The 27843-nt window shown below is 42.9% G+C and overlaps 1 protein-coding gene across 2 annotated transcripts in view; it reads left to right on the top strand.

Annotated features, from left to right (window-relative positions):
- LOC116976427 (WD repeat containing planar cell polarity effector) overlaps positions 1-27843 on the top strand; it is a 133329-nt gene that overhangs the window by 58914 nt on the left and 46572 nt on the right. For both annotated transcript variants that reach the window (XM_033026311.1, XM_033026312.1), the window contains 4 exons: positions 250-383; positions 12315-12506; positions 21888-22497; positions 26073-26261. In XM_033026311.1, coding sequence (XP_032882202.1) covers positions 250-383; positions 12315-12506; positions 21888-22497; positions 26073-26261 — 1125 coding nt within the window. The remainder of the gene's footprint in view (positions 1-249; positions 384-12314; positions 12507-21887; positions 22498-26072; positions 26262-27843) is intronic.

Genomic DNA, 27843 nt, shown 5'->3' with positions numbered 1-27843 from the left:
AGGGCAGACATAAAGGGAGAATTTCTTCACTCAAAGAGTGGTGGGGTTTCGTATTAATGCCACAAAAGGCTGGAGGATGAAATGCATTGCTGATTCACTATTACCATCAAGGAACTGTTGCCAGTATTTGTTTTTATAATTAAATCCTCTCACATTTGATAAAATAACAAAAAATAACAGACTAGCACAAAAAAGCAAAAAAAGAGTGATTCTGCTGGTTTAATTCTATATATTTTTGGCTTTGTCCAGCGGTACTTGCAGACACATTTATGATCATAACATTTTTGGAGACCAGCAAACTTTGCTTTGTCCAGTTTACAAAGAAACAAAGTTCACCAGATGTCAACAAAAGAATGGAAAAGCTTTCCTCTTCTGATCTTAAGGTATGTGCAACTATTTGAATAATTGCTATTAATCCTAAATGAATTCATTTGCTTATTGCCTACTGTCAGAAAGACACCAGAAAATCACGAGGAAGATAACAATGTCTAATGAAATACTTTCCCCAATTGAAACTCGCCTAGTTGCGATAGTGTGCAGCGGGAGTTTTGTATTAATCAGGTTTCAGAACAATCAAGGAACTGATTTTTCAACAGAGCCGCCCAGTGCAAGAGGGATGTGATGTTTGAGAATCATGGATAATGACCAGTAGGCCAGTCGTTCCCAGTGCTCTGACCATGACAGCAATCTTCTGCAGGTCCCACCAGGGATGGGAAATTGTCCAGGCAAAGCACTGCTTCACTTCTTTTTTCGTGTGGCGTGCCCAGCCTAAAGTTGCTGGACAACTTGTTCGATTTGAGCTTCCATTTGTGCACGTCGAGTTGATTGCATTAGTCAAAACAGGGCAGACCACGTGAAGGTTGCAATCTTCCACCCCACACTGCTTCTGTTGCAACCATGAATGTCAGTCTTCAGTTGGTCCACTATTGATGCTGCCACACCAGGTGCATCAAGTGGAATCAATGTCCCAGTGTGATACACATGCCCAAGGGTGGATGGAGTTGTACAAGTGCCCTGTGTTGATATGGTAGGGGTGGAATGCAGGCAGAGAAGGAGGTAGATAGAATACTCTGGGACAAGGTTTACCTAGTGCATGGGGTACTTCATATTTGGTGAAGTGGCAGGAGTTAGTAGGTGGATGTGACATCCCAGGTTTGTTAGATCCCCCAGTATGATGTGTGGGAGTGGGGTGTTGCTCGATGGGCAAGGCGTGGAACCCAAACTCTGGATGCAGCAGGCAGTGAAGAAAGCGAATGGCATGTTAGCATTCATAGCAAAAGGATTTGAGTATAAGAGCAGGGAGGTTCTACTGCAGTTGTACAGGGTCTTAGTGAGACCACACCTGGAGTATTGCATACAGTTTTGGTCTCCAAATCTGAGGAAAGATATTCTTGCCATAGAGGGAGTACAGAGATGGTTCACCAGACTGATTCCTGGGATGGCAGGACTTTCATATGAAGAAAGACTGGATAGACTCGGCTTGTACACGCTAGAATTTAGAAGATTGAGGGGGGATCTTATAGAAACTTACAAAATTCTTAAGGGGTTGGACAGGCTAGATGCAGGAAGATTATTCCCGATGCTGGGGAAGTCCAGAACAAAGGGTCACAGTTTAAGGATAAGAGGGAAGTCCTTTAGGACCAAGATGAGAAAATCATTTTTTACACAGAGAGTGGTGAATCTGTGGAATGCTCTGCCACAGAAGGTAGTTGAGGCCACAGTTCATTGGCTGGATTTAAGAGGGAGTTAGATGTGGCCCTTGTGGCTAAAGGGATCAGGGGGTATGGAGAGAAGGCAGGGATGGGATACTGAGTTGGATGATCAGCCATGGTCATATTGAATGGCGGTGCAGGCTCGAAGGGCCGAATGGCCTCCTCCTACACCTATTGTCTATGTTTCTATGTTTCTATGGATGTAGCCCTTGGCATAATAATGACAGCCTAATGGGCCTGTCCCACTTAGGCAACTTTTTAGGCGACTGCAGGAGACTGTGTTCGCGGGTGGTTGCCGGGGAGTTGCCTTCATGGTCCTGAGGAGTTCCCGTATTCTGGGAACTATTCGCGGCCTCATTATGGTCACCGTGAATTTTTCAATACGTTGAAAAATTAGCGGCGACTAGAATGAAGCTGCCGTGGAGAGTAGCGAGAGCTCTCGAACTGTAGATGGGTCGGCAGGAGATCCTAGTGGGTTGCCAGGACGTCAAAGGTTCTCGGAGGTTCTCGTAGGTTGGAGCCGGTGCTGACCGGTGAATTTCATTGGCTCATTGGGGAAAAAAAGGTAAGCAGTGGTTTTCAGAACCAAGGATAACCGACCGATAACGTTAAATGTCCGCCGAGCTTCACAGCCGTGTATCTCTGGGTTCTTAAAAGTTGTCTCCACTCCTTCTCCCCCCCTCTTTTAAAGGACTTGCCGTACAGTGTGCTTTAGCCGTCATTTTACAGCGCCAACCTTCCTGTTCATCGCGGTGTGTGCCTGTTCCACCTTGGCTTTGCACCGTGTGAATTATTTCGACAGGGCAAACGGGGGGAGCGCTGTCTAAAACATTCACACGAGCTGGTGAAGGAAGTGATGCGTTTGTGTGACTGAGAGTGTGTGTGTGTGTTCCCTCTGACAGTCGCCGTTCCAGTTGCCGGTTTTTCAGGCGACTGCGGCAACTTGACAGTCACCGGCAGTCTGCTGAACAATGGCCTAAGTGGGACAGGCCCATAACAATTCAAACTGGAGCAAGTATCGTGTGGTTGTTCACTCAGTGTGTGTAGCCATGAGCTAACTAATCATGAGAGGAAGATAAAGTTTCAGCAGAGTGTTTCACTGTTGTTCAAAATGAAAATGGTACTAAAACTGACCATTCAGTATTCCTTTTTCCCCATGTCCCATTGTGGGAATTATCTGTTTCGAAAAATGCTGATTTTACTCCGTATATTTTGGAAGCAGTGATCTTCCGAAATGATCTGCAGTCCACACCGAAGAAGCTGAGGCAATCCAATTCAGACATGGCATTTCCTTTATAAGAAGATATGCCAGTTAGTTAAAGACCAGCTGAGGATGGTGTCCTTATCTCCCAAAACACTACTGTCCTTTTCCATGACCTGTCAGGCTGCACCTTGAATATTAACATTGGCTGCTCTGCTTGGTTATGTCAAGTGCCTTTTTGAAATATGCAGGTGTCACCTGGGATTTCTTCATTTCTCATCACTCTGTGCCTTTGATTTTGTGGCTGTGAAAGATGCAGTATAATTGACTCTACAGTCAATGTTACCTAGCTTTAGGCAGTATGGACAAGCCTAACCTTCCCTATGTACTGTCAAGGAGACCACCTTTATATCTTTAGCTTCGGATTCCATGCAGTGTGAAAAGAAAGTGGAAATATGGAAATGTCCCTGTGAATACTTTGGACAGGAAGGTATATAATAAATGTAAAAAGACACAAAGTACTGGAATAACTCAGCGGGTAAGACAGCAACTTTTGAGGTGAATTTTTGAGTCTTTCATCAGACATAATAAATGAGGTTGATTGCCTCATCAGATGGACGTGTAATGTTTATGCTTTAGTTATACACTTGCAATGTTTTCATGCAGAGAGAGGGATTGGTGTTATACAGTTATATGAGTCTTTACACTGCTCATTGACACTGGAGGGGGGGGGAGGGGAAAGCACACAGCCTGGTAAGTGAGAGGTGGATAGTGATTAGGGTTTTTTTTTTGAAAGGCCAGAGATAAAAAGATTGGGATTACAGTTTTGAATTGTGAAGCAGAGGAAGGAATGTAAGTGGAGGGGAAGGGGAAATGGGTGCAAGTCCAGGTGGGCCACAGAGAAGAGATGGGGGGAGGATGGAGAAGGGTTGGTTAGTTACCTAAAATTGGTGAATTCATTGTTCATACCGTTGGGTTGTTAGCTGCTCTTGCGGAAGAAGGGTCCCAAACTGAAACGTCACCTATGCTTGTTCTTGAGATGGTGCTTGACCTGCTGAGTTACTCCAGCACTCTGTGTCTTTTTCTAATTAAAGAGACAATTGACTATTATGGACAGTATTGGTGGGTTTTTAGACATACTGTCTATAAGTGCGGCACAGTGGCGTAGTGGTAGAGTTGCAGTCTTATAGCTACAGAGACCCGGCTTCAGTCCTGACTACGGGTGCTGTCTATACGGAGTTTGTACGTTCTCCCCTTGACCTGTGTGAGTTTTCTCCGTGATCTTCATTCCTCCCACACTGCAAATATGTACAGGTTTGTAGATTAATTTGCTTGGTATAAATGTAAATAAATTGTCCCTAGTGCGTGTAGGTTAGTGTTAGTGTGCAGAGTCGGTGCGGACTCCGTGGGCCGGAGGGCCTGTTTCCGCACTGTATCTTTAAACAACAAACAAATGATAAAAGTTCAATGACTAATTGTTTCACCACTTCTCTTTCTGTTGAGAAAGGAGATAGGAAGGAAAATTCCAGTTATGTGCCAGGACTGCAGTGCAGTTAACATATCTTTACTGTTTAGGTGCCTACATGCAGCAAAGCCAACAAGGAGAGGGTACTCTTCCTCAAACGCTTTACATCTGAACAGCTTGTTAGTCAAGTGCAATTTTATTTGACCACGTAGTTTTAAAGGCTGTACCTATAATAAACGCAACATTTGTTTTCATCATTTTAACTGCACTGTAGATATGACTCTTGAACTTGTTCTGCAGGTCACAATTAGTGGAAATGCCTCAGCAGTTTCTCAATGCAGTCATGTGTGCACTGAATACTATGCTGGGTCTCAGAGCACTACTAAATGGAGAGAGGTGACCACTGGGGTGCAATGTATGTGATTTATTCCAGGATGACTCGCTCATTGGCACAACAAAGATCGGCAATGAATGACATGGAAATTCTAGTCTATGTGCAGGAGTACAAAGGTTTCTCCATCCGGTATTGGTTGAAAATGAATTATGCCAACAAGAAAACAGAGCTACTACACTCCAAGCTTTCCAAGTTGACTGTGCCTGAACCCCTCTGTCAGTGGATCACCAGCTTCCTGACAGACAGGAAGCAGCATGTGAGGCTGGGAAAGCACATCTCGGACCCGCAGACCCTCGGCATAGGAGCACCGCAAGTCTACACCAACGACTGCACCTCCACTGACTCCTCTGTCAAGCTTCTCAACTTTGCGGACGACACAACCCTGATTGGACTGATCCAGGATGGGGAGGAATCTGCCTACAGACAGGAAGTGTCGCAGCTGGTGTCCTGGTGCCATCGCAACAACCTGGAGCTCAATGCTCTTAAGACAGTGGAATTGATTGTAGACTTTAGGAGAGCTCCCCCTCCCCTCACCCCACTCACCATCAACAACACCACAGTCACATCTGGGGAGTCTTTTAAGTTCCTGGGAACCATCATCTCCAAGGACCTGAAGTGGGGGGCTACCATCGACTCCACAGTCAAAAAGGCACAACAGAGGATGTACTTCCTGCGGCAGCTGAGGAAGCACAATCTGCCACAGGCAATGATGGTCCAATTCTACACAGCCATCGTAGAGTCTGTTCTCACCTTCTCCATCATGGTCTGGTTTGGCTCAGCCACCAAGCACGACATCTGGAGGCTGCAGCGAATCGTTTGATCAGCTGAGAAGGTTATTGGCTGCAACCTTCCCTCCATTGATGAACTGTACACTGCAAGGGCCAGGAAGCGAGCGGGCAAGATCATCTCTGACCCCTCTCACCCTGGCCACAAACTCTTTGAATCACTTCCCTCTGGAAGGCGACTCCGGACTGTCAAAGCTGCAACAGCCAGACATAAAAACAGTTTTTATCCACGAGTAGTTGCTCTACTCAACAGCCAAAAATCTGTAGCCTCCCTTTGATCTGGTATTTTGTTGGTTCACATGTTTAAACTATAATGTTTTATTCTTAATGTTTTAACGTGTTATGTTTTATTCTTAATGGTTTACTGTATGTCGTGTTATTACTGGCGAGCGGAGCACCAAGGCAAATTCCTTGTATCTGTACACACATGGCCAATAAACTCATTCATTCATTCATTCACTGTGCTCAACGTGCCACGGTGCTGCAGTTTACTGCCAGGCTTTCTGCTTGTAGAACTAACCTGCAAATGTCAAACCGTTCAATGCAAGTCCCTCCACTCAGAACCAAGGTCACTCCAACTTCATTCATAAAGTTGGTACAATACAATACTTGCAATGCCTACAGGTTGATTTCTCTGCCATCATTGTATTGTATTGTATTCAAATTTATTGTCATTGTCTCAATTAGAGACAACGAAATGAATTTCCCTTTACAGTCAGTATCATAAAAATAAATAAATAATAAATAATAAAACAAATTAAAAATAAAATAGAATTAAAAAAAAAAAGCACATACACAGAAAGTCCACGACACAACATAACACAGTGGCACCAAGGTGAGGAAGGCACCATAGTCCAGCCAGCCTCCCATCCGATCTTCCCAGATGTTCATCCGTGGTCTGGGCCTTCCGAGCACCCGCAGTCGCCACCCCGGGCGGCCCGATGCTCAGGCCCTCTCGCCGGGCTGATGGAACGCCGAAGCCGAACCCCGACGGTGAAAATCCTCCTCAGTGGCCCGGACCTCCCAATCAGCCGCCTCCCACCGGAGTCCGCAGCTCCCGAGTCCGCAGGCCGAGCGGGGCAGAGTCGCAGGACCCCTCGATGTTTGTCAGCGCCGCCCGCGTTGGGAGCTCCGCGAACCGCAGCTCCAGGATGTCGGTGCCGCGGGCTCCAGACGGCGATCCCCGGTAAGGCATCGCCAGCCCCGCGATGTATCAGCGCTGTCCCGCCGCTGCTGGAGCTCTGGTTGGTCCAGGCAGGAAAGGCCGCGCCAATCCAGTAGGTAGGCCGCTGGGGGGGGTGAGGACGCGACTCGAATAATAGTCGCGTCCTCTCCAGGAAGTGACTGAAGGACGGTATCCCCCTTACCGTACCCTCTTCCCCCACATTAAAACATTAAAAAAAACATAAAAAACACACTTCAACATAACAAAAAAAACGAAAAAACAAAAAGATGCCGAAGGCTGAAGGTGGAGGCAGCTGACACCAGCCCCACCGGAAGTACAACACTGTTCACTGAGTGCGCCACGGAAGTACATCAACTTGTTCACTGAGGCATGCAAGAGAATGGGCCTCCCAGTGAAGATACAAAACAAGCTATCCGTCTCTGCTGCAACAGCAATTGAACAACTCAGGAGATAGTAAGATTGACCAAAATGGAGATTTTTACAGTGTCTTAAAGGAATAAAGTGGCCGTGACATTTATGGGAAAATCCAGCGTAGTTACCAATGGTATGTCAAGAGGCCTGAATTGGATCGACACAAAATGCTGGAGTAACTCAGCGGGTCAGGCAGCATCTCTGGAGAAAATGGATAGGTGATGTTTTAGGTTGGCACCCTTCTTCAGATTGAATTGGAGTTGCAGAGAAATATCCTCAGCTTGCAGAGCAGAACATGTTACAGAAATGGGAAGAACAGGTATAGGTGAAATCTTGTAACTGAGAGGCATTGCTGAACTGGGAGCCAATGTAAAGGTAGTGAGTGCATGAGTCTTGGTGTGAATTGTATTTCTGGTAGCAAAGTGTAGGAAATATTTGTTTTTGCAGTAGAAGCTCAGCCAGCGAGCATTGAACTATTTCAGTTCGAGGTAAAAGGAAAGAGAGTTGCAGCGGTCGATAAACGGAAGACAATGGATTCAGTCTTTCTCATGTCGAAAAAGGAGGAGACCAAAGATCGATGTTTTGACCAAAGTTGGCAGCTCTGGAACAGGAAAATAAAGATTTTTGGATTTTGAATCTTAGAATGGATTTAAGAGAGAGTTAGATAGAACTCTAGGGGCTAGTGGAGTCAAGGGATATGGGGAGAAGGCAGGCACGGGATATTGATAGGGGACGATCAGCCATGATCACAATGAATGAATTCACAATGAACACCAACCCCAAACCAATTAGGAGCAGACGAGGGCATTCGATCCAATTTGTGATCCCAGCTACAAAGACAGATGTGTACAGCAATTCGTTCTTCCCACGCACAATTAAAGCATGGAATAATCTCCACCCAACTATAGTTACCCAACCAGATGCAACTAAATTTAAAGTAGCTCTTTCTTCCCAATAACCCTTTCTGGCTTAATCCCTCCCTTCACCACCTCCAGTTTAAATTCCAGTTGGAATATTTTGGAGGACCAAGTAACCAAGAACCAACAATGGCGGTGCTGGCTCAAAGGGCCGAATGGCCTCCTCCTGCACCTATTTTCTATGTTTCTAATGAGGAGCAGATTAAGGTGTGAGATGGATGGTCCATGAGGATGATTGCTAATTGAGAAACCCGGTAGGCAAGGAGAAATGCAAGGGGTTTAAATCTTTTGTTAATCCTTGGATCCAATTCTTGTGTCGCTACCTTCTCCTGATGGTGCTCCAGTTTAATCTCAGCCTTGGCTTCTTCCTTTTACACCTTGGGTCCAGTCATCCGTCATTATCTGCTACCAGGACCTTTGTTTTCTCTCTTATTGGGCGGCCACTGCTTCAGCCTCTGATTGACCCAAGAGATTTTAAGGTGCAATACTGGATGGGAAGAATGCCTAGTTCATTGTTATGTCATTAAATACATTCTTAATTGGTATTAATAGGTTAGAAGTTATAGGTGTGGGGAAGGTTCATCAACATTCAGTGATATTCTGTGCAATACAAGCAATACATGTATATGTGCAACACAATGCATTTCTATATGTGATTTGGGGAAAGAAACATTGGTTAGCATTGAAGGAGAAACATAGAAACATTGAAAAATGGGTGCAGGAGTAGGCCATTTGCTCTGTCGAGCCAGCACCACCATTCAATATGATCATGGCTGATCATCTAAAGTTAGTATCCTATTCCAGCTTTTTCCCCATATCCCTTGATTCCTTTAGCTCTAAGAACTAAATCTAACTCTCTCTTGATAACATCCATTGAATTGGCCTCCACTGCCTTCTGTGGCAGAGAATTCCACAGATTCACAACTCTCTGGGTGGAAAAAAAAAATCTTCATTCAGTCCTAAATAGCCTACCACTTATTCTTAAACTGTGTCCCCTGGATCTGGACTCCCCCAACATTGGGAACATTTTTCCTGCATCTAGCCTGTCCAATCCTTTAATAATTTTATATGTTTCTATAAGATATCCTCTCATCCTTCCAAATTCCAATGAATACAAACCCAGTCGACCGATTCTTTCATCATATGTCAGTCCCGCCATCCCGGAAATTAACCTGGTGAACCATTGCTGCACTCCCTCAATAGCAATAATGTCCTTCCTCAAATTAGGAGACCAAAACTGCACACAATACTCCAAGTGCAATCTCACCATGACCCTGTACAGCTGCAGTTGGACCTCCTTGCTCCGAAAATCAAATCCTCTCGCAATGAAGGCCAACATTAGCTTGATTCTCAGAAAATGATTTGATTATTACCAGCCTGAACTGGTCATTTTAATTTGTAAAATAGGAGTATTTTCAAACTAAGAACAGGAAGATTACAGCTATTACACACTTTAACAAAACGTGCTTTTTAAAATTTGGTGTAGTCTGGCTACCCAAGGCAAGCCCAATGTGTTCCCACTGTATGTGTCTGGTCAGGTTTGGGGAGAAAACTAGAATGAATTGTGCCTGGGTCTGGCCTGGTTTGGTCTTGGGCAGAACATGTTTGGGTTGTGTACTCATTTGATATTGGGCCAAAGCGCAACCCTACCTGCCCACATATAACCACAATCCTGGAGCACCCTACTCTACACCAGAATCAGCATGGTGGAGGAGAATAACTAGAACAACGAAGGTCAGGGCTCATGTTGCGTCTTCCCACCACTTGGACATGGGGAATGGATATGTGTTTACTCGGGCATGCGTCATGAATGTGTGTTTTATTTATTCAGGCAATGTGTTAAGATATAATATTTTTTAATACTTGCAGTTTTAATGGAAAGCCTCTCATTTTTAGTATACATCCGGCCCAACAATGTATCTCTGCCCTGTACCTTGAACTTTAATCACAGTATGCCTCCTGGGAAATGACAAGTTGATATGGAGAGTTGTATATGGGACCAGCTGCTATATATATTTGAGCACATGTTGATATGAACATATTCCGATTAAAAATAGCTTGGATTGGTTAATTGGTCTGCTATTCATACTATATTGAATTGGAAATTACCAGTCACTTGTATTTGTTCCTTAATTGTGTATTAAATTAATCAGTTTTAATAATCTGCTCTTCACAATTTTGAATAATTAAAACTGAATAGTATTTTAGTAAATGTTAAGTTTTTTGAGACTTTGTCACATTATTTGATTATAATTCCGTACAATTTTAATAATTAAATCTTTTTATTTTAATGACGAATGTCATTGTATTATTGGACTTGAATAATTGGTGGTGTGTGGAGATGTAATCATGCTAATCCTTCCTCTGTCCGTCAGGTGGAAAGCTTATTCAACATCATTGTACCAAGAAAATTCAAGCAATTGGGATAAGATCTGTGTAGGAATAGAACAGTGAATTGGTTTAGATAACTAACACAGTATGATGAGTTGAAAGCTGTGAACATTCTGGATAGGTGGACAGCATCAAAAGTTTGTCTACAATTTTTCTGATGCGTGTTCAAGGCTTCTGTAAGCAATAATCTGACTGAATAGGGAAGACCTCTGACTGCATAAATGCAGCAAAGGATTTTCAGCATTAACGCTGTTATAATGGCCTGAGACAAGTGGTGAGATCAAATTTGGATGAGCACGATTATTTGGTAAATACAACACATAAATGCACAGGTTCTGAACACCGTGTGCACTCTGGCATTATCGCATTACTGGAATCCTTTGTTGCTTCCCAGACAGGAATATAAAAGCAATCTATCCTATAGTGAAACTAGCTCCAGAAGCATTTCCCTGATAAGGGAAACCCCTGGCCTTTCCGAGTGCCTGGTCCAGTGGGCTTAGCTCTCTGGTTAATCCTCAGAAAATGATTTGATTATTACTGACCAGAAATGGCAAAATTGTGTTTTTTTTTCCTTGCTATCAAACTCTATTAATTCCTTAGGTAGGTTACAGGACAATTTTTTATGTGACACACAGATGATTCACAGTTTGTATTTTAATAATATTCTCAACATTTTTTGTTGTTGTAGGGAGAAGGGTAGAAAATAAGAGAAAAGGAAAAAAAAAATTAATTTCAAATTTACTGCTTACGTGGTCACTATTATAACACCATAATATTTCCTAAGATCAATAAAGTTCTTTTTTTTCCCACTAATAATACTGGTGGATTTTGTATATTAAAAACTATGTTTTGTTTCTGGAGTAGATAGCCTAGCTTGCAGGAATCTTCTCCCCTTATCAGAAGTGAGTAACATTTGAGGACGTACAGCCATTCGGCCCACAATGTCTGTTCCGAACAAGACCTACTTATCAGCCTGCACATAATCCATATACCTCCATTCCCTGCATATCCCGATGCCTATCCAAAAGTCTTGTGACTACCACCATCGTATCTGCCTCAACCATCAATCCCAGCAGCATGTTGCAGGCACTCACCATATTCTGTATGAAAAGAAAACTTGCCCCGCACATCTCGTTTCAACTTTGCCCCTCTCCTGAAGGCTATCAAGTCAAGTCAAGTCAAGTTTATTCGTCACATACACATACGAGATGTGCAGTGAAATGAAAAGTGTCAATGCTCGCGGACTTTGTGCAAAAAAACAAACAAACAAACAAACAAACTACAAACAGAATGGAACAGAATCACATATTCTTTTATATATTAAATATTGTGGGCGGAAGGTAAAAGGAGAAAAAAACCCAGCAATTTAAAAAAAACACAGATGCCCACTAGTATATGATTTTTCCATCTTGGGGAAAAGAAAGAGGCATGGAGAGAGGATTTGAGGAAGACCACCTTCAGGCAGAGTGTAATGAGTACAATGAGTGCCAGAGAGAGGTGGAAACAGAGTTGCTAACAGCATTTAAGAGGTATGTATGGGTGAACACTTGAATCTCCTGCAGGTTGAAGGTGCCGGGCCGGTGCTGGAACATTTGTGCGGCTGGTGCCCACGGGTCAGTGAGATGTGGCTCCATGCTCTATAACGCTAAAATAACGTTGATCACAGGTTGTAGGTGACGGTCCAGGTGCTGGAACGTTGGTGCGGCAGGTCCCACTGGCCGGTGAGATCCATGCTCTATAATGCCAAAATGATCAAATAGAAATAAAGTGGGGAAAAATTATTTTATTTTTTCCAAATATTAAATATAACTCCAGGGAATAGATTTTGATATAAATTTTCATTTGTTTGTAGATTTCTTACCTTGATTTGCCTGGGCCGACAGGCCGGAGGGTAGAACGCCATTTGGCCATGAACTGTGTGCAAGACATGGTGATTTGCTGGTGGCAGACGTCTGTTGCAGATGGCTGGCCCTGGTTCCCAGTCGCCCACGAAAGGGACCGAGCCAATGTGGTGCTGTTAAACTGCGCCAACGGCAAACTTGAGGTAAGTGCAGTTACAGTCCATGCATTTATGTCATGTTTATGTTTGTCTATAGTTTAAGGTGCTGTTCACAACATTTATCAGTGGAGATAGAAAAATAGCTGTCGTAGGCCACTCGGCTCTTCGAGCCAGCACTGCCATTCAATATGATCATGGCTGATCATCTAAAATCAGTACCCCGTTCCTGCTTTCTCCCCATATCCCTTGATTCCGTTAGCCTTAAGAGCTAAATCCAACTCTCCCTTGAAAACATCCAGCGAATTGTCATCCACTGCCATCTGTGGCAGAGAATTCCACAGATCCACAACTCTCTGGGCAAAAAAGTTTAACCTCATCTCAGTCCTAAATGGCCTACTAGTTATTTGATAAAAGTTTCCAAGTTTAAACTTGAATCCCTAGTTTGGCATCAGATGACATCACTGTATTCAATGCATGGGAAGGGACCACTAAGTGTGATCCACCCAATTGCTGTGGACACCAATTGCAACTAAATGCAGTGGATACAAATCTGCTTCTGTACCTACAGTACCTTGGACCTTGACAATTTTGATTTTTTAAATATTATATTTGGAATCATTGTTAAGTTTGGTTTTGTTCATGGTCCCACGAAACATTGTTATTGTGAAAGATCAGGATGCCCTTCTGTTCATTCTGAAGACATTATTCATGTTATGTGCTGTAGTGTCAAATCAAATGAGCTATTTTGATTAATGTACCTTGAAATAAATCAATTCTCGATTTTTTTGTTTGGGGAACCAGAGACTTCAATCTTTCAAGCATATTTATTCCTTTGTTGCATTTTCAAACTGTAAGTTAAGCCAATTTTCTACTTGGAATCTATCATCTGAAATGATCATTTGCTCTGGTATATGGTTTTCATGGACTTTGCTAAACGATTTGATACATATTGTTGCTTTTAGATGCTTTGCTTGGTTTTTACAAATTAATATTTTGTATCATTACAAGAAAATAATCATATTTTGTTTTTTTAACTATGCCTCGTACTTTCTGCCAGTATATATTTTGATGTGTACAATTTTACTCTATTCAAATTAAGCAATTAATTTCTATTTTATTCCGTTATTTGCTTTAGAATAAGAGGACTGATGCATGACTTTCGCAACAAATTGGGCCCAGGCTTGCAAATCACATTAAAACCTACTCGTGTTTAATTAATGATTTTAAGTAACTCCTTAAGGTTACAAGCCTAAGGTGCATTTTTCTTTATATACTGTATAAACTTGCTCTGTGTATGAACGAACTGCAGATGCTGGTTTAAACCAAAGATAGACACAAAATGCTGGAGTAACTCAGCGGGACAGGCAGCATTTGTGGAGAGAAGGAATGGGTGACGTTTCGGGTTGGGTCTGAAGAGGCAGTGACTAGTGGGGTGCCGCAAGGCTCGGTGCTGGGACCCCGATTATTTACAATATATATTAACGATTTAGATGAGGGAATTAAATGTGACATCTCCAAGTTTACGGTTGACACAAAGCTGGGTGGCAGTGTGAGCTGCGAGGAGGATGCTATGAGGCTGCAGGGTGACTTGGATAGGTTGGGTGAGTGGGCAGATGCATGGCAGATGCAGTATAATGTGCTTAAATGTGAGGTTATCCACTTTGGTGGCAAGACCAGGAAGGCAGATTATTATCTGAGATATGTCAGATTAGGAAAAGGGGAGATGCAACAAGACCTGGGTGTGCCTGTACATCAGTCACTGAAAGTTAGCATGCAGGTACAGCAGGCAGTGAAGAAAGCCAATGGTATGTTGGCCTTCATTGCAAGAGGATTTGAGTTTAGGAGCAAGGAGGTCCAACTGCAGTTGTACAGGGCTAAAGGAATCAAGGGATATGGGGAAAAAGCAGGAACGAGGTACTGATTTAAGATGATTAGCCATGATCATATTGAATGGCGGTGCTGGCTCAAAGGGCCGAATGGCCAACTCCTGCACATATCTATCTATGTTTCCATGTTTCTAACTCCCTTTGAACAAAACCCCCTTAATGTGCTCCTTTTTCCCACCAATTTCTGGTATGCTCTAGCTGAATATTGGACATCATTTAACACTGCAGGAACTAGTTCACTGGTTTGCATCCCCAAGTCACTCCGCCGCGTGTATTACTAAGTACAGATGGAAATTGTAATCATTCCCATCTGATGAGTACAACGGAGGCTGAGGCCGACAGCTAATACATCAATTCATGTACTAGCTGTCACATTTACACTATGTTTCCACTTTTGCCAGTCTAACCAGGCAGTTTTTCCAGAGAGTCAAAGCACTGTCGGTAGATGGACCGGCACCTTGTGAATCTGTGTCGGTGATGTCTCAGCCGTTGCTGTCGTACGGTACATTCTAGGCACCTGATGCCATTTCTCGGGAATGTTAAAAAAGATTCTTTCGATACTAGGAGTTTCTAAACTGAGGCAATATAGCCAAAGTTGGAGTAGGAGAAGTGTGAGCTTGTCGAATGTGCTACCTCAGCTGGTGATTGAAGCAGCTAGCATGGGTGTGACACTTGTATTGAGAGAGGGTGGGTATAAGGAGCACGGTGTTCGTCCAGTGAGCACCTCAAGGGAATGGAAAACTGGGCGGAATGGTGATGTATCTTTCAGTTCCCTAAGATGACAGTTTGGTCAGATGTTGGCATTTCAGAACAGTTTCTTCTATCCATTCCTTCTACCCAGAGATGCTGCCTTTCCCGCTGAGTTACTCCAGCATTTTGTGTCTACAGTTGAATCAAATAGTTGGAGAACAAAATCCATTGAGGTGAATGTTTGAAGTTTCAAGGGTGAAGGGAATTCTTTACAAGTCTCAAAGTGTGAAATTTTGAATGGCCTCCAGTTAAGGAGAGTTGCACAAGGAAAGCCACCCAGGAGTGCACTGGAGTGGTGCAGCCTGGAGTAGAAGGCATGAGTGACGATCTGTGCAGCAGGGAGACTGAAGTCACATTGCAGTCGGGGACACTGTGGAAGTATTGGATACAAAGCTCACTGGCTATTGCACGTGGCATCAAACTGGGAACAATTCATTTAGTTTCAGTTGAAAGTGAGAGAGGTGGAATCGATGATGAAGGAGCAGATTTACTTCATAGCAGGGTTTGAAGTGAGTAACTTTGATCAAAGTCATTATTTCACTCTGTTGATGCAGTCTGGAGTGTCCTACACACAGATTGATCTTTCAGTCAGAAGGGTTTCGACCTGAAACGTCGCCCATTCCTTCTCTCCAGAGATGCTTGCCTGTCCCGCTGAATTACTCCAGCTTTTTGTGTCTACCTTTGATAATTCCGAGGTCCTGAAAGGTTTAAGATAAATGCTGAGGAGGTAAAGTTCAATATCATTTGCACACAAATGGAACCCAATGCTATGCACTACAATAATGTTTCTGAGGTTCAACTTCTTGATGAAAAATATTAGGAGACCAAGAATAGATACTTGGGGAACAGTTCTGGTAACAATTGAAGGCTTCGCAACCAAAAGCAAATGGTTGGGTGTACTAAAGGTGTACCGAATATCATATCCGAGGTGCCTCTGACTACATTCAGTTCACAGAGAGACAGCTCCATATAGCTGGTTTCCCAAAGGCCATGAATTCCATCCATCTGCTGTAGAATCAGTATTTCTCAATTGGAATCTTCACATTCCAACTGGGAGCAATGCAAGATGAAGATGAGGGGTAGTCTAAAATATTGTCAAGTTTTAATTGCAAGGGATCAATTCAGATGTGGATTTGAAGGTAACTGCCTGCAACTTGGCCATCTGCTGTGCACAGCTGTGCAAGTTGTCTGGCATCATCTGTTATATTTGTTTGAATCAGAAATAAATATCACAAAGGTTAGTTTTACTCTGTGAGAAACGATTAAATAAGTAAGTTTATTGGCCAAGTATTCACATACAAGGAATTTGCCTTGGTGCTCCGCCCACAAGTAACAACATGACATACAGTGACAGTTACGAATGACTCAGAAAACACTAAACATTAATAATAGTAAAACATTAATGATAAAACACCATTGATCAAGCATGTGAACCAACAAAATACCAGATCAAAGGGAGGCTACAGATTTTTGGCTGTTGAGTAGAGCAACCACTCGTGGATAAAAACTGTTTTTATTTCTGGCTGTGGCAGCTTTGACAGTCCAGAGTCGCCTTCCAGAGGGAAGTGATTCAAAGAGTTTGTGGCCAGGGTGAGAGGGGTCAGAGATGATCTTGCCCGCTCGCTTCCTGGCCCTTGCAGTGTACAGTTCATCAATGGAGGCTGTTTGGATGGAATTAACGACTGTTGGATGGAATCACGCGTAGAAGCAGGATTATGTCTCTACAGCCACTCAGTAAGATTGTGCCTGATCTTTAACCTCAGAACCGTTTTCCTGTACTAACCCATATTCGTCATTTCCCTTCAATGTCAGGGAATCTATTGATCTTTGGGTTGAATGCAGTGAGGCAGCCTCCACAGCCTTGTTGATGGAGACTTTCATTAGCTTCTGGGTGAAGAAATTCCCTTCTGAATTGCTGACATTAATTTAAACAAACCTGTGGCACCTTGTCACAGGCCTGCAGAAAGTCCTAATACATCACATCAATGGGTTTACCTTGATCTTTCTGCCAGTTACAACCTCAAAAATCCTCGGTGCCCTGTCCACTCTCAATGTTTCCATCTGCGCAGCATGTCTCCTTTCTCTGCTTTCTCTCATCCTTTCTTACCACATTCCATGGTCTGCAGCCCTTTGCTGTCTCCACTAATCACCTCTGTCATCATCTCCACCCCTCCCTCTCCCCTCTGCCCAGCAACCCCTCCTCACCTGGATCCACCTATCACTTGTCAGCCCCTACCTCATCCATCCCTCTTATCTCTATATACTGGCATCTCAGTCTTGATGCCGGGTCTCAAGCTGAAGCACCAACTATGCCTCCGCAGATACTGCTCAGTTTAGAGAACAGGCTGCATCCCACCGAGTCTGTGCCGACCAACAATCACCTTTACACTAGTTCTGTCCTACACAACAGGGACAATTTACAGAAGCTAATTAGAAACATACAAAATAGGTGCAGGAGCAGTCCATTCGGCCCTTCGAGCCTGCACCGCCATTCAATATGATCATGGCTGATCATCCAACTCAGTATCCTGTACCTGCCTTCTCTTCATACCCCCTGATCCCTTTAGCCACAAGGGCCACATCTAACTCCCTCTTAAATATAGCCAATGAACTGGCCCTCAACTACCTTCTGTTGCAGAGAATTCCACAGATTCACCACTCTCCAATTAACCTATAAACCTCCACATCTTTGGAATGTGGGAGGAAACCTGAGCATCCAGAGAAAACCACGCAGGTCACGGGGAGAACGTACAAACTCCGCAAAGACAGCGCCCGTAGTCAGGATCAAAGCCGGGACTCTGGCGCTGTGAGGCAGCAGCTCTACCACCGCTGTGCCACCAGCAGTTTGTTTGTTGTTTTGTCAGTATGTCTTTTATAAAATGTTCTCATGTTATGAGCGCTGTTCTCTGAAGCCCCTTTAACTGTTGCATTATCAGTTAATCCTTTATCAGTACGCAGCGTTGGATCAAATCATTTGTAGCTCTTGTTGATTTCCCAACACGCTGATCGAGAAAAGCATTTTGAAATCACAGGATACGTTTGCTATTCAGTTTCCCACAACATTGGCATTTGTGTAGGATAGTTTGATATGCTCCGTTTCAGTTACAGCTAATTCTGGGATGTCTTGTGTCAGTTCTTCTGTTCTTATCTTTGCAATAGCAGCTGCAGAAAGGAGCTTACAGATGGTCCACTGCATATTCAGGTAGAGTGGTGATGCAGCTTAAATTACAGTTAAATCCAGGCCTAGTCTAATGACCTCGTGACTCGATTCATTCAGATACACCATGGCACCCGTCATGTTTTTTTATATTCAGATTATAATCTGAAATTATAACTAGTCAGTAGTAAGGATGATCACAAAACTATTGGGCAGAAGATACAAAAGTTGCCAGATTCATAATAGCTTCTTCGCCATTGTAATCAGATTCTTGAATAGACCTCTCCTAAGCTAAGGATAAAATCTTCAACTTTGTATCCACCCTGTTACAGCTCTTGCACTTTTTCTATGTATCTTGGCACCTGTTACAGAAATATACCAATGCAGAGTAACATTGGCATTAATCCAACCATACAACATATCACCTGCGCATGAAACAGAACATAGCAACATAGAAAGTAGGTGCAGGAGTCGGCCATTTAGCCCTTCGAGCCAGCAACGCCTTTCAATACGATCATGGCTGATCATCCAGGATCGAGTTCAAGTTCAAGTTCAAGTGAGTTTATTGTCATGTGTCCCTGTATAGGACAATGAAATTCTTGCTTTGCTTAAGCACACAGAAAATAGTAGGCATTTACTACAAAACAGATAAATGTGTCCATATACCATGATATAAATATATACACACATGAATAAATAAACTGGTAGTGCAAATAACAGAAAGTGGTTGCTAATAATCAGAGTTTTGTCCGAGCCAGGTTTAATAGCCTGATGGCTGAGGGGAAGTAGCTATTCCTGAACCTGGTTGTTGCAGTCTTCAGGCTCCTGTACCTTCTACCTGAAGGTAGCAGGGAGATGAGTGTGTGGCCAGGATGGTGTGGGTCTTTGATGATACTGCCAGCCTTTTTGAGGCAGCGACTGCGATAAATCCCCTCGATGGAAGGAAGGTCAGAGCCGATGATGGACTGGGCAGTGTTTACTACTTTTTGTAGTCTTTTCCTCTCCAGGGCGCTCAAATTGATCGAGAAAAGCATTTAGAAATCACAGGATACGTTTGCTATTCAGTTTCCCACAACATTGGCATTTGTGTAGGATAGTTTGGATCGAAGGGCTAAATGCCCCGTTCCTGCTTTTTCCCCATATCCCTTGATTCCGTTACCCTTAAGAGCTAAATCTAACTCTTGAATACATCCAGTGAATTGAGTACATTTCCTGTATTCGTCAACAGATATGCCTGATCCCGCCTAAACCCGCCTAAATCTGACCTTTGCCCTCCTTTCTGTTCACAAAGTATGATCTGTTCACAAGGAGCAGGACTAATTCCATCCAATTATCTGCCACTCAATCCATTTATTCTCAATCTTCAGCAACGTGCTGCCAGGTATTACTGACAGTTCTGTAAAGTAGCTTTCATTCACGATTTGCCTCCTGATTTATGCTCAGTTTGGTTATCACCACAACGTCCGTTCCAGATGTCCTCATGGACAATCCAAATATGGACCAAAGACCTGGATGCCAAGGGTGAGAAGAGTAACTGACCTTGGTAAAACTTGAGCAATTCCATCATCAGGGCGGCACGGTGGCACAGCGGTAGAGTTGCTGCCTCACAGAGCCAGAGACCCAGGTTCAATCCTGACTACGGGTGCTGTCTCCCCATGACCGCGTGGCATTTCACTGGCTGCTCCGGTTTCCTCCCATAGACTGTAGGTGTATTGGTTTAATTGGCTTCTGTAAATTGTCCCTAGTCTGTAGGATAGTGCTAGTAGCCAGGGTAATCGCCAGTCGGCGTTCTCAGTAGGCCAAACCGGCTGTACATCTATACTAAACTAAACAGAAAGCAGCAAAGGGTCATGGTTCCTTATGTGGTAAATGTCATTGTCAGCTTGAACCTATCCCATCTGTGTGTCTATTTCGGCATTGGAGAACCTTTTTGTCACACTAGCAGAAGGAACCTATTTCATTGTGAGCTGTATCCATGGGCAGTAAGTATACACTGTCTCTTTGCAAAGAGGATTAACAATTAAATTCCACTTCAAACTAATCATAGGACGTTTACAGATTACGAGCACCTGTTATTGAGTTATGGACTCTTCCTAGACATGAACAAACTTCCTAGACAAGAAGGGTTTCGGCCCGAAACGTTGCCTATTTCCTTCACTCCATAGATGCTGCTGCACCCGCTGAGTTTCTCCAGCACTTTCGTCTAAATCCAAACATCTGACATGCACACTTATTCTCTCTCTTCATCCTTTTAGCAAGTGTTTTTGTCAGTCTTCAGTGATGCCATTCATTGCGATACTGCACCATATCAAGTGATTTGTGTATTTTCCAATTTATGTACATCTCCATCAAATGGAATTGGTTTGTTATTTTGGGACAGTGTCTATAATTTTAACTCTGTGCACATATGCTATTTGGTTTAATCAATGCAACATGAACTTCACATTGCACTTGAATCTTGCTTGAAATATGAGAATGGGATGATGTGGGAGGTCATGTAACTGGGGCAAAGTGAGAATGATCGGTGGGCTTTTGTGCCGACTGAGGTTTTCATTTTTTTTCTTTTGCACGATGCGATCCTAGATGGTGTGGAGGTGAGTGTCGTCTCGAGGCATTGAGTATTTCCAGCCCTGATGTCAGGCATGTGTGGTATATTGTTATGATACTGAAGTACACGTCATTGGTCCAGGGCAACGAGTTCCATTTTCAGCATGGCAGCTGGGGAATACAAATTCAAGTAACAAAATACATTTTGATTTGAATAAAAAGCTTGTTTAAGTAACAATGAAACCACTGGATTGTCGTCTATCCTAGCTAGTTCAACAACATTTGCCATTCTTTCCTCTGTTGCCCAGCACATGACTTCAGATCCAACAATGTCATTCATTCTTGCCTCCCATTGTCTCAAGCATTAGTGATGGGGAATAAACCCTGGCCTTGCCTGTGGCATTGAAATCACATCTATGAATGAATAAAATAAATTCATTTCAAAGGCTGAAGAATTGGCTTTTATAACTGGCATCACCAAACTTAAGCCTGTCTGGAAAATGGCTCTCTGGACACCAATGAACCAACATTATCTCAGTTCAGAGAATATCTAGTTCTTGCTGGCTATAAACCACAACCCCATCACTGCCATGCCAACACACCCCCTTCCACTTATGCTCTGCAACTGCAGCTTCTGTCTAGGCACAGTTAGAGATATACAGCACAGAAACGGGTCCTTCAGCCCATCTCCTCCACCGTGCCGACCAACATGCCCCATCTAAGCTGCTCCCATTTCTGACTATTATAGCAGTTGCAGCAGCTTTTTTTTAATGCCTACTAAACATCAATTACTTTCCCTTCTGGTAATGTCAGGGGCAGGATTCTCACAAGCAACACATTTTATACATTACAAGAGGTTTCCCTTCATAATAATGTGGAGGGACAGGCAGGAAATGAAGTGGCCCACCTGTCCCACCATTGTTCTGACACCTAAATATTTTAAAATCTTGTGCTTTGCTCTAGAAACTGAAGTAGTCGTTAGTTTTTCCAGTCAGTTTGAAAGTGTAAGTGGGATTAGCATAGCAACTATTTAACCGTGATATTAATTATTTGCTTTATTTAATTTGTACACTGTTTTATTTTCAGATGTTAAGCTTCATACGCACAGAAGGGGATCCACTGTATGCTGGTTTTAGCATGAATCAACCAAACCAGGTCCATACGGTAGAATGCCTCGTCAGTCCGGACAAAGAACCAATGGCAGACAGCTGCATCTACGAGTGTGCTGGGAATAAGTTCCAGCGTGTGGCAGTCATTAGCATCCCACTGAGCTCCAAAGCCACTTGCTGCAGCAGCAATATGACAGAAGACAAGCTTGTCCTCGGTTGTGAGGATTCCTCACTGGTTTTATATGATGCTTATCGCAGGGTGACATTACTGGCTCAAGCTGATCTTAGGCCCTCTATGTTGGAATGGCATCCTGATGGTGCGGTGATTATAGTGGGCAGCTGTCAAGGTGAACTTCAGTGTTACGACCTGGCGTTGTCACCAGTGAAGATGCAGTTACTAGCAGACGATGTCAAACCTGTTACCAAACTTCAGCTAAGCCAACACTTTGCTGTAACAAGCAGAATGGCCCAAATTCACTGGATAGTTCCTCAAGTTACTGCTCCAAACATTGATAGCCTCAGTGTTCATGATCTACTCTTTCTAACATTTGACAAAGGGCCTGTTGGAGTCCTTTGTATGAAATTAGGTGAGCACTGGAAATGTAATAATGCTTTTGTCCTTTGTAATATTTCCTGAAAGAATACTGTCTTCAAAATACCTTCACCTCTTCTAATCTATTGGCATTTCTGAATTAGTTGCCTGTAATAGTAAATACATTTGCAATATGTAAAAATAATGTGGTATTAATTTGAATTGATATTAGGATCTGTATGAGGAAAAAGGTTAGTAAGTGAATGTGTAAAATGTCAAATTAGCAACATCAACATAATCAGGAATTTCTTTAATCAATTGCACAGAACAGGTGTTAAGATCACTGTTCATTTTCAGTTATTTCAGTGCCTATCATTTAAAAATAAATTGGATAGTTATATGGACGGGAAAGGAATGGAGGGTTATGGTCTGAGCGCAGGTATATGGGACTAGGGGAGAATAAGTGTTCGGCACGGACTAGAAGGGTCGAGATGGCCTGTTTCCGTGCTGTAATTGTTATATGGTTATATGATTATATAGTTGAATGTTATGCTTAAAATGTACGTAAAAGGAATAATAGAATGTTTTGGCATTTGAAAGCTGTTTATTAGAATTTTAATTTCCAAACTTTTGAAGATTGATGGAGACACAATGAAGTGCAATTGGTAGAATCTTGCCTCTAACACAAACACAGACGTTAGTTAGCAAGGACCAGGGCTGTGATTTGGCAAACTTTACTTTGCTGTAAAGTCTAAATCTAGAGCAGAGTAAGGTTTGCCAAGTCATAGCCCTGGTCCTTGCTAACATTGCATTTGTGCCCGCCACTTCTGGCTTCAGCTGCAAGAAATGATCCTTTCTCTAGTCAGAAGGTGGTGAATCTGTGGAATTATTTGCCACAGAAGTCTGTGCAGGCCAAGTCAGTGAATATATTTAAGGCAGAGATAGATAGATTCTTGATTAGTACAGGTGTCAGGGGTTATGGGGAGAAGGCAGGTGAATGGGGTTAGGAGGGAGAGATAGATCAGCCATGATTGAATGGCGGAGTAGACTTGATGGGCTGAATGGCCTAATTCTACTCCTATCACTTATGACCTTATAAAGTGCTGGAGTGAGCAGGTCAGGCAGCATCTCTGGAGACCATGGATAAGTGACGTTCCCGTTCTGAAGAAGGGTACCAACTCGAAACGTCACCTATCCATGTTCTCCAGGATGCTGCCTAACCCACTGAGTTACTCCAGCACTCTGTGAAACGTCACCTATCCATGTTCTCCAGGATGCTGCCTGACCCACTGAGTTACTCCAGCACTCTGTGAAACGTCACCTATCCATGTTCTCCACAGATGCTGCCTGGCCCGCTGAGTTACTCCAGCACTGTGTCTTTGTGTAAACCAGCATCTGAAGTTCCTTGTTTCTACACTTCTGCAGACTGAATGAGCCTGTGGAAGGGGGCCTACCCAAAATGTCACATCTCCATGTCCTCCAGAGACCTGTGTAGGAAGGAACTGCAGATGCTGGTTTAAACTGAATCTAGACACAAAATGCTGGAGTAATTCAGGTCGATTCCCTTCTTCAGACTGCTGAGTTACTCCAGCACTTTGTGTTTTTGAAAAGATTCATGTTACATTTTTGTTAATATCGCAAAAATGTTAAATGAAAGGTTGCAGCCACCGGCAGCAGAGGAGTCCATTTGCAGCATTAGGCTTGTGCTGGCCCTCCACGAGAACAGCTCCAAACTCTTGTGTTATGAAATAGTGGAATTCACCACCAGGCTGTTGTTTGGGCAAGAAAAGCATCAACATGTTAGATAAAGTTGGGTGGATGCAGAATGGGATCTTGGAGCAGGTTAATGTGCTATATGTTTATTAATTAATGTGTTAATGTTAGATAATGTGTTGCTTATGGTGGATAAATATCAATCAATGGGCACCTCATTATGATAGAGCCATGAGACTTTGGGTGTAAACAACAATGTCAACATGAATCAGTTTGGAAGTTCAATAGTTAAATCCACAGTATGTGGTCTTCTTCTTCTTCTTGCGTACGGCGTGCACAGCCTAAAGTTGTAGGACAACTTGTTCTATTTGATCTTATTTGATTATGCACGCCGGGTTGATTGCATTCGTCGAAACACGGCGGACCACATGAAGGTTGCAATCTCCCACCCCACAGTATGTGGTGATTTAGGACACTAAGTGCTGGAGGAACTCAGCAGGTCAGGCAACATCCCTGGAGAATGTGGATGGTAATGTTTTTGGTCAGGTTCATCAGACTCGAAACATCACCTGTCCAAGTTCTCCACAGATGCTGCCTGACCCGCTGAGTTACTCCAGCATTTTATGTCCTTCTTTGTAAACCAGCATCTGCAGTTCCTTGTTTCTATGTATGCGGTGATTTGACAACCAAACTGCAAAGTAGAGATCGCAATGTAAAACATGATTTCTGCAATTTGGGTGCCAAGGGACAAAATCAAGCTAGGATAGTAAAGAGCAAATATATCTAGAGTTGTTATTCAATTGGGTGTCCCTCCTGTGTGAAATGTTTTGAAAATATTTTAACTAAATACTTAAAACAGGTTTGACAAATGTATGCAAAAAGAAGTATATCGCTGTACAGATGAATCCCAAGAGATTTGGATGTGATTTTTGTAATGCCTATATGATTTAAATCGCCAAGGAAAAAGTGATCTCGGGACTAATTTTCTGTATCCAATTAATGGTATGCACAGGCCTGCACAGCCATTTTTCATTACCTCTAAACTCATTTTGAGAAACATAACTTTTTAAATCAGATTTTTCTGACACCGCTTTGCCACAGGCTGTGGTTTACAGCTGAATGGTGTTCAAACGCACACTTAATTACAGTTGTTTCATGTTTCTAGATGCTGCACATTACAAAATGATAAGTCACCTGGTTACCTGTGAGGCATGCTGCTTCCTGGAGATGTGTGCACAGCTTTCTCTGCCCTCCCCAGTGTTTTGTCTTATGCCCCTTTCCCAGAGTTGTGCAGATTTTACTTCATTCTGCAAGCGCAAATCATTTTACTTTCATTGCCAGCAGGCTCGAAGAGAGGATTTATAGTTTAGCTGCTAATTGCCTGCTTGTAATTTTAATTGGACTGCTTCCCTGGGCACTGTTCTTAAATCAATTAGGCAATGAGTTGTCTGTCACTTCATTCTCCCACGCCAGTCATTTGGAAACACACCACCCACAAAAGGTCAAACACCCAGGTACAAAGGATTGACATCTACAATCACCAGCTCCCACTTTTTTGCCATTCCCAATCCCTGATTTTTTTTTTTTTAGAAATCTCCAGATGGAACTATTGAACTGTCCCAGATTTTTACATTGTTATAAGAGGCATACGACTGAGAATCATGCACCAGTGAGTCTTGTTCTTCTGCATAGTTACAAGGTTATCCAGTGTGCTGGTTAGTCACCCCTTGTTACTAAGATCAAATGAATTCTCAGCATCAATCGACTTCTAAATAATTTAACCTGTTTTGTTAGTGACCTCGTTGTTAAGAAGCTCTATTGCTACATTTGCCTGAACCTGTAGTATTTAATTCAGTTTTTATTCAATTTAACATGAAGTTTTGCAAATGCTCCACGATGAATTTCTCCCTGTGACAGGTGCCATATTGAAAGGACGGCTGGGTCCCGCTGAACTCATCTGCCAATATATCCGTCATGAGCAAATTGAGGAGGCTATTAATATCTTGGTTGGCATGAATTGGAACACTGCAGGCCTACAGTGCTACACTTGCCTCATTGCGATTGTGGATCATCTCCTTAAGCAGAAACTCACACCAGAGAGCGAATGTGAGAATGCATGAAATAATCATTAATAGAACACTGCTGTCAATTCTGCTGTTTGCCTTCTCCCTGCAGAAAATAAGACGTGTGTGTATTTGGTAATAGTGACCTGATTCCTGTAGTGCTATGCCATGCGACTTGAGCTGAGAAATAGCAAATATTCCAAGCACTTCTTGTAGAATTTTACAATCAACAGCAGGGAGGAATATGAACATGGAGGGATTCAAACATATGATAAAAATATTTAAAACGGATGCATTTCCAGAACAGGAGTTGACTTGAGCCCTGTTGTTGAACAGCTACAAAGGAGTTAAAGCGGGCTATGGCCGTGCAATTAGTCATGGCCACTGTGACCTGCAGAAAGTGGATGCTGAGACCAGGGGTGTGTCATGGGACCAAGGGTGAGAGTGAGAGGATTAGCTGTGGGGAGGGGTGCAGGCTAGAAGGGCTGTATCGGAGCCTGCAACAAAATGCATTGCAGACAGATCAGCTTCTGGCTTCTCTGGTAAATATAATTGACAACAATTATCTTTTGAATACTATTTACTTTGTTAAGTATGGCCATGGAAGGTTTGACATCTGAACCACCAGATCCTCCAATAAATGGGCTTTGATTTAATCTGATGTGAGGTGTAAAACCTCCAACAGTACACCAGTTGATCTGCTTGGAGCCGATGCCTCAGTCTAAATTATATGTTCAACATACAACCAGTCTAAAACCACAGTTGTGTTCAAAATGTGACCAGATATTCACCAAATTGGTTCCTCCGATGGCAGGTATCTCATATGCGGAGAGATTGAGCAGCCTAGATTTCAGTTCTTATGGGAGGGACATTCTCAAAGCAAACAAAATCCTTACATCGGCTCAACAGGACGGTTGCTGGGGATGAGAAGGGAAGAAAGTGGAATTTGAGCTCATTTCAAATAACTGGGAGGATCTTGGATAAAGTCAGAGTGTCAGGGAAGCTCATGGGGCCAAATGGAGGTGAAGATACACAACACAAGCCCTTTGGCCCAACTCATCCATCACAAGCAGGATATCTTGGGAGACTTGTTTAGACACATGGATATGTGGGGAATGGAGGAATATGTGTAATGTGCAGGCAGATAAGAGTTGGCCTTGGCAGCATATTCAGCACAGACATTGTAGTCCAAAGTGCTTGTTCTTGCGCTGTCCAGTTCTATGTTCTAGGAAGGTTTTTGATGAAGCAGCTGAAGATGTTTTCAAGAGAGAGTTGGATTTAGCTCTTAGGGCTAAAGGAATCAAGGGATATGGGGAAAAAGCAGAAACGGGGTACTGATTTTAGATGATCAGCCATGATCATATTGAATGGTGGTGCTGGCTCGAAGGGCCGAATGGCCTACTCCTGCACCTGTTGTCTATTGTTATATTGGTCAAGTGTGAAAGATAAATGAAATAAGTTTACACGCTTATTCAAATTTGTTACATTTGTCAATAAATTTTAATAACTTGCAATTCAACTTATATCCTGTGATTATGGGTGGATACGATTAAAGTTTGAAATAATGCAATAGTTTCTCTGGTTTTCCTGCAAGTTTCTTTCTGAAATGTAGTGGTAATTTTGCA

Source organism: Amblyraja radiata, chromosome 8, assembly GCF_010909765.2.
Source record: "Amblyraja radiata isolate CabotCenter1 chromosome 8, sAmbRad1.1.pri, whole genome shotgun sequence".
Lineage (NCBI taxonomy): Eukaryota > Metazoa > Chordata > Chondrichthyes > Rajiformes > Rajidae > Amblyraja > Amblyraja radiata.
Note: the sequence above shows the minus strand (reverse complement) of the source record. Positions and strands in the feature narration are given on the sequence as shown.